This window comes from Formica exsecta, unplaced genomic scaffold (assembly GCF_003651465.1).
Source record: "Formica exsecta isolate Colony F162 unplaced genomic scaffold, ASM365146v1 scaffold654, whole genome shotgun sequence".
Lineage (NCBI taxonomy): Eukaryota > Metazoa > Arthropoda > Insecta > Hymenoptera > Formicidae > Formica > Formica exsecta.
In genome coordinates this window covers 185,916-193,748 of record NW_021853416.1, presented here as the reverse complement: position 1 = coordinate 193,748, position 7,833 = coordinate 185,916, and the positions used below count along the sequence as shown (strand labels likewise).

The 7,833-nt window shown below is 31.1% G+C and overlaps 1 protein-coding gene across 13 annotated transcripts; it reads left to right on the top strand.

The window, feature by feature from the left end:
- The first annotated feature begins 1,038 nt into the window (after positions 1-1,038).
- Positions 1,039-6,383, top strand: LOC115242845 (PRKC apoptosis WT1 regulator protein-like). 13 transcript variants are annotated; one of them, XM_029819405.1, is made up of 10 exons: positions 1,039-1,743; positions 1,881-1,942; positions 2,026-2,250; positions 2,597-2,726; positions 2,907-3,003; positions 3,654-3,761; positions 4,113-4,153; positions 4,277-4,321; positions 4,945-5,101; positions 5,271-6,383. In XM_029819405.1, exons 3-10 carry the CDS (start codon positions 2,115-2,117, stop codon positions 5,454-5,456), a joined length of 900 nt encoding a protein of 299 aa, XP_029675265.1. In that variant the 5' UTR covers positions 1,039-1,743; positions 1,881-1,942; positions 2,026-2,114; the 3' UTR covers positions 5,457-6,383. The 13 variants fall into 13 exon arrangements, with proteins under 13 accessions (XP_029675265.1, XP_029675256.1, XP_029675266.1 ...); XM_029819396.1 differs by having other exon boundaries at positions 1,881-1,986; positions 2,102-2,250; positions 2,877-3,003; XM_029819401.1 differs by having other exon boundaries at positions 1,040-1,743; positions 2,102-2,250; positions 2,877-3,003.
- Positions 6,384-7,833: the final 1,450 nt, after the last annotated feature.

Below are 7,833 nucleotides of genomic sequence, written 5' to 3'. Positions count from 1 at the left end.
GCTTCCTTTTCCTTTTATCAGTATAGAGATTTATATTTAATTATTATTGATAATTATATAAAAATAATATTGCTAAATTTATATTTAAAAAAGAATGAATTTTTATTAGCTTAATATTAATAAACTATTTGTTATTCTCTGTTGTTGTATAGCAAACTTTTCTATATGGATTATATTTTGCGAAAAAACAGTTTAAAAAGTATTATCCATAGATATTAATATAAGTAGTACATATATGGATAACGAAGAGAAAGAGAATAATGAAATAAGCTGTGTATAGAGAAACATAAAACAAAGATTGACTCAATTAATAATAATATTATTAATAATGTTAATACTATCTGATATATAGAAATTTTGTATGTTAATAAATATGTTTTTAATATGCTATTTATATACATAATTTAAAGATAGTTGATTTTTGTTTTTATATATAATTCAAATAGTTATTCTTTTATAAAAATAAAATTCTGTGTCTAATACTAATGTATAGAAAAACTATATAGAGTTCTACCAAAGTGGTATTATTATTCTACATGTTAACTTTTCATTACACCAAGATGTAAATGTAAATGACTTTCATGCATGGTTTAATTATATATGATTATTAAATATATATATATATATATGAATAACATAATTCTTCATTTTATGATATTACATTTTTGCACAATATACACACACATACATGAAATATTCATTGCTTAATCAATATTTTGTGATTTTATGATATATTTATTTGTGATGTCCTTGCACAGTACGTTTCTAAAATAATTATTGTCTTATAATTAAATATTTTGTTATAACAATTAGACTCTGAAGATTTGTTTTAAATTTTTATAAAATAATTTGACGTTATGTAATACTCTTGTGAAAGATACAAAAAAAATGATACAAAAAGTTTGAATAAATTATTCAAATAGTTGGCTTGACTATACGATGTATTATTCTATTGCGCTTCTATATTAATAAAAAATGTTTTAACTAATTTGCAAACAAAAATCTTATTATTGATATATCAATAACAAATATACAGCATATAATAGCATCTGATCGTAAAATATTATTAAGGATAAACAAAATTAATATATGTCATCAAAATGATTCTTCAGGCTTCCCTCCTTTCACTCAATCATATGTATTACGTCATGACGTCAGAAGCGAAATGGCACACTATTCTGATATAAATTGCTAGTGTGAAGAAAAGTCATTCATATACGTATACTTTCATTCATATATATATGACATATTGTCAGTTAAAACACAGCCACAGCTACTGTGTTTTCCGAACGCAACCATTCATCGATCACTTTGCGCTCGCTCAACGGTTACAAAATCGTTGCGTTTTCTGAACGCAGTCCAGTCTCTCTTCGGGCTATCTGTCATCTGACATACTACGCATCGTACTTACGCGAAGGAAGGTGGGGGTGGTTAAGCGCAGTGAACAAGAGGCGAAGAGAACTAGCAGTTACTGGCAATCACTAGCAGATTTCGCATAGCGGTTTCTAAGTTCTACAGTTGAGCAAAGAATTGCATTCCTGAGAATAAAGTAGAAGCATTTCTCAGTTCACCTGCCTTCCACCGGATCGATACGTCGATTTAATTTTTGGTCAAACTATTATGTGCTCGTTTCGGCCGTCTATGTTTATGATCATCATTCACGTCGGCTGACAGCTGTCAATTCCTCATTCGGGTCGCCAGTCGCCAGTGAGTCACCGTATCGGCAGCCGAGGGCCTCTTCAGGTGATTCCTCGATTGGTGATAGTTTGATTTCATTCCTACCTGCGCACGTTGCGTCTTTTTTTTTTTCGTTTTGCCCGCGAGCCCGTTTTTTCAACAAAGCTCTCTTCTCGACTTCTCTTCCTCTCCCTTTTTCTCAGACGAGTCCTGAACAGTAGCCTAAAACGAGCTAAGCCGCACGGGACGATCATCATACCCATAGGTATCGCACGTCACAACCTACCTACTCTTTGTTCAGATGTCCAGGTATTTTTTGTAAGGACCCATTTTTTTCTCTTTGCACAGCACACGCACACTCTTATAGCGATTGCTTTTGTAAGTCCCGCGAGTGTGGTGTTACAAGCGGATTCTTGCATTGCAGCGATATCGCCGGCATGGCGTCCAGCTCCGTCAGCCAAGAAGACTTTGACAATGACTTCGAGTTGACATCTAGGCGGTCCAGGATCAGGACCGCTAGAGCTAGAGTGGGTCCGCCTAGAACAGGAGATGTGTCTTCCATAAGCTTTCAAAGTATGTGTTGGTGAAAATGTTTACAAGCAAGTGAGATTTTTTTTTTTTTTTTTAAAGAATAAAAAAATATCTAATATTAATGCATTTTAGTAGCGTTAAATACGACTAAATTTTAATTTTAGTTGTCTCATGAAAATATCAGAATGGATAACTAAATTATAAGAGCTATTAGTTAATTAATGCTAATGACTTCTAGAATATTCTATATGTATATGTTCATAATACAGATTAAAATATCTAATAATATCATTTGATTCTATCAAAGAAGGACAAGAGCTAAAAAATTAAATGTTAATGACCAGTGATTATTGCTTCTAACGATTTCCCTCACTTCTTTTTCTTTCAGAGAGTACACCCGATATGGAAGAATCGCAAGGTGCTTACGACACAAGTTCCAACCCCATGCTTCTATCCGAGCATGACAACTTGCAGACCAAACCCATAATAAGGAAGCAGGATAAACGCGTAACCGGCCGGTACGTAAATCGCGATTGCATGCGCCTTATGAAATTGATGAAAGATTGTAGAAACTTATTGCCGCGCTTGGAGTGTCCATTAGCTAACAATATCCTTGACACACGGGACTTTACGTAACTGCCTAATATACTTTCTGGATCTGGTTCTAGTGTCTTTAGTGTCGTATCCTGTTTGCACAGGCCAACGCATATAAACAAGGGAAAGCAGCAACGTGATCGACGGAAACTACGAGAAAAACGGCGTAGCACAGGAGTCGTGCATTTACCATCGACAGAGGTTTGCCATTGTCAATTAATTCATAAGTAATCACACGATTAGATTGCGCAGCATAAAAAATAATGTCACCAAAAATTTAAAAATTGGTTTTTTCAAATTCTAAGACTTTATTGCTCCAGTTTTAAAACCTTGCAATTTTAATACCTTTGATTTTTATATTACAGTGCTTCTAAATTATCACCTTTCTGTATACAATTACTTTAATCAATTCACAATAAGATTAAATTATTACATTGTATACATAGTAAAGAGCCTTCTTGATTATCAATTTACAGTTGATTTTTTTTAACAAGTATATCGAGATGTATTTATCGGAATTATCAAAATAATTTGTGAATTATAGCAAACTCTAAAATATTTTTAACTAATTATGTGTTTATGAATAGAAATATAAAATAACCTTTTTCTTTTCTTTAGTTAATTTCAACTCAAATAAAATTTTGATTTATAAATTTTTATTGCGGAAACAATTAATGCCAAGATAATAATAATGTTGCAAAAATTGATGGCTCTCTCTATCAATCACGTTTTTATTATAGATAGTACTAAGCTTGCTTTTCTATTATTCAGTTATGAGATATAGTTCACTGTGTATTTTTTAATGTTTAAATATTGTACAAATATCTTCGACATTTGGTATAATTTCTCAGAGTACTGGTGGTAGTACGGGAGAAGATGAGGAGGAACTTACTGGTACTTGCCTTGAAACTAAGCATAACACGCATCACAATGAATTCCTTGATCATGAATTGATAGAAGTAAGTGTATCCAATAAATTTGTTTAAAACAGAAAGTAATTTGTTTTATATATTGTGAGGAAAAAAAGTCTGGAAAGAATTATTAATCGCAATCTTTGATATTATTTTGAAATATAATTGCAATTAAAATTATATAACAAAATTTTCAATCAAGTCCAATCTTTTAAAAGCATTGTTTTCAAAATCTTTATAATGTTAATTATTGATTTCTTCTCTTTAAAACTGATAATATAATGCTGCAAAGGCAAAAAGAAATAAAAAATAATAGCAATAAATATTTCTTATTATTATGTGAAGGAAGTGTAGCCCAACTTTTTTTAGGACAGTTATTTAAAAATGTGCATATTACAGGACCGGACCGCCAGAATGTACACACAAAGGCGAAATAAAAGGTATTTCACACATATTTACACATAATTAATGATAATTGGAAAATGAGCACCTTTTGTCATGATGCAGTATATATATAACTGTCTTTGACTATCCTTTTATAATAAACCATAACTGCTTTCTAGGCACTACCGTACTTCATACAGGTCATGTATAATTAGGCACAATTGGTAAGTGCGTTACATTGTACCAGAAGAACTGCAATTAGGCACGACCTGTACGAAGTACGATAGAGCTAGTAGAATCTTGATTAATCGATTAACAAATTACCTAATCTCTGTCACATCATCCAAGATCTATGTACATACACATAACTGATAATATTCCAAATGTAGACAATAACATAAGTCATAATGGAACAATTAATTTTACAAAACTGAATAGAATTCGAACATGAAGAACTTGTTGCGATACAAAAGATATAATATGCACGAAATATAGTTGAGCCCTGAATATATATTTTAAAATTGAAAATAATTAGACTAATTTTTCCTTTGAATAAAAAAAGTAATTTAAAAATGTAATGACAGTGACTATAAAATAATTAAAGGACTTTGGACAAAATCATATGTTCAGTTGCATGAAATCATATATTATTCGATTGACTATTTTTTATTAAAACTAAATTATTACGAATACTAAAAATTAACACAATTAATTTATGTGTTAATTATGTGTAATATTCTTTGTATCCGCATCGACGGTCGTGCCTAATGCATATTATAAATAGCATACTATAAAATACTAATTCGTGAACATGATTTATATGCGATCGTTGACGTCTGCGTTTTAGTCACTCTGATTTGGAGGCCGACGACGAGGAATTTGATTCTCTTAATCAGTCCGATAGCATTAATCAATCGGATCATGGCAATCACGAGCCGCAGACGTCTGTCAATGCGACCGGCAGACCGAGATTGCCGACACCAACTGGCGACAATCCACACGAAGTAAGTTGTTAAAAAATTATTAGACAACACGCCAAATTATATATATTTAATATTTAATTAATTCGTAACAATAAAAAATTGTTGCGCGCATTCCAAAAATTTTACTTTTTCTATGTACTTATTAATCAAATAACATAAATTTGAGAATCGAACACGATGCAATTTTCAGTTGATTGAACGAGCACAGGAAGAGAACAGGAGGCTACTGTCCCTTTTAGAGGACCGGGATCATAAAATTATGGCGCTTGAGGCTCGCCTTTTAAAACAACAACATGAAATGGCCGTGGAACGGGAACGGCTTCGCGAGGAGAATGCTACGTTGATTCGTGCGATGGCGGCATTAGCCAGCAATTAATCCTCTTCATCTAATAAAAATCTTGCCTTCTTGGCTCTTTGCTCCTTATAATAATCGCCGACCTGCAGGATGAGCCGTAAGTCGCGCACTGCGCTGATTATTTTGATTATTATCATGTATATTTTGTTTTATTCTCTCTCTCTCTCTCTCTCTCTAATCTGTCGTAGCAAGAACAATTTATTTATCTTTTCGTTGAAATCTAATATAATTTTTCCATCGTATCTCTCCCAATTTTTCGATTGTTGGGAAATTTGCAACCATTACAGGGTGAACGACTGAAAATCGCATATTGCGTTAATTATTTTAATTATTGTTGATATTGTGATATACATATTTTTATGTAGTATATAATACAAAATGATCAAAGAACAATCTACGTTCTCTATTAAATATTAAATTAGTAGAGAATCTTTTTTCGCGTTATATGTATATTGATACTTTTGAAAATTGATCAAGTTAATTATAAAGCACAAATATTGCGCGTTGCACTAAATATCTTAATTGCTTTTGTGATATCTCTGTACGTTTTTCCTTGCTCAATATATATAATGCAGAATGCTTCAAGAAAAATGTTATTCGTCTTCTGTTGAATTGTTTCCTTTTTGTTTTCACAACGCAGTTCTGCGCCTGCAGTTTATTTTGATTTTTAGTTTTCTTAACGAAAGATAAAAACTGGAAAATATGGCACAAAGATTTCTGTCTGTACTATATTTTTTTCTTACATTGGCAACTATTATAGAGCTATAGAATAAAGTTGTGCATCATGTTAATATATTTTTACTTCTTTCTTTTTATGAAATTGAAAGGCTGAAAACTTAATAGAGACTATAAACGCATTAGTTTGTAATAAAAGTCAAAAAATTTAAGTTCATAGCCTGTTAAGCTTAGATATTTAGTTTAATAAACTAAGAGTATTTTCACATTGCAATCGTAGTAATTGATTTTTTATATCCTTCCGATGCATGATTTATGGATCATCCTAGGCAATATGGAAGATACATCTAGTTAAGAGTAAACCTAACTTTTAGTATGTATCGCAGATTGAATCATTATGAATAAACAGATAATTCTCTAATCACAGTTCCGGCTATGCAGAAATCGTACAAATGTACGATTTTGCAATGTGCAACGCGAGCTACATTTTGTAAAAAGCAATAGTAATCCTCAATCTTGTAAAGATATTGTTAATGATATAAACAATCATGGCTTGCAGAGCTTCAGTTGCAGACACATAGATCGCACATTGTTATAGATATGTATTTGTTATCTCTCTATTACTGATTAATTGCATTATTTGTTTCAATGCGATTTCTCAGTGAAGTAACAAATATAAATATATATATATATATATACATAAATGCAAAAGAAATATATTGAAATCATGTAAAAGGGCCGATTACGACATAAGCGACTTAATTCATTTTCTATTGTAATAATATAAGAATGAATGATCTACGGAAGTTTTATACTTGCAACACATGGTGATGTAAGATTATGAATTATTCGTTGCACTAAATATCTTAATTGCTTTTGTGATATCTCTGTACGTTTTTCCTTGCTCAATATATATAATGCAGAATGCTTCAAGAAAAATGTTATTCGTCTTCTGTTGAATTGTTTCCTTTATGTTTCCACAACGCAGTTCTGCGCCTGCAGTTTATTTTGATTTTTAGTTTTCTTAACGAAAGATAAAAACTGGAAAATATGGCACAAAGATTTCTGTCTGTACTATATTTTTTTCTTACATTGGCAACTATTATAGAGCTATAGAATAAAGTTGTGCATCATGTTAATATATTTTTACTTCTTTCTTTTTATGAAATTGAAAGGCTGAAAACTTAATAGAGACTATAAACGCATTAGTTTGTAATAAAAGTCAAAAAATTTAAGTTCATAGCCTGTTAAGCTTAGATATTTAGTTTAATAAACTAAGAGTATTTTCACATTGCAATCGTAGTAATTGATTTTTTATATCCTTCCGATGCATGATTTATGGATCATCCTAGGCAATATGGAAGATACATCTAGTTAAGAGTAAACCTAACTTTTAGTATGTATCGCAGATTGAATCATTATGAATAAACAGATAATTCTCTAATCACAGTTCCGGCTATGCAGAAATCGTACAAATGTACGATTTTGCAATGTGCAACGCGAGCTACATTTTGTAAAAAGCAATAGTAATCCTCAATCTTGTAAAGATATTGTTAATGATATAAACAATCATGGCTTGCAGAGCTTCAGTTGCAGACACATAGATCGCACATTGTTATAGATATGTATTTGTTATCTCTCTATTACTGATTAATTGCATTATTTGTTTCAATGCGTTTTCTCAGTGAAGTAACAAATATAAATATATATATATGTATATATT

Bases quoted from the DNA above. Each gene is read 5' to 3' on its own strand.
- LOC115242845 (XM_029819393.1), top strand. The intron at 4,154-4,276 runs GTATTTCACACA...ACTGCTTTCTAG, and splicing joins ACACAAAGGCGAAATAAAAG to GCACTACCGTACTTCATACA. The intron at 4,322-4,944 runs GTAAGTGCGTTA...TCTGCGTTTTAG, and splicing joins TGTATAATTAGGCACAATTG to TCACTCTGATTTGGAGGCCG.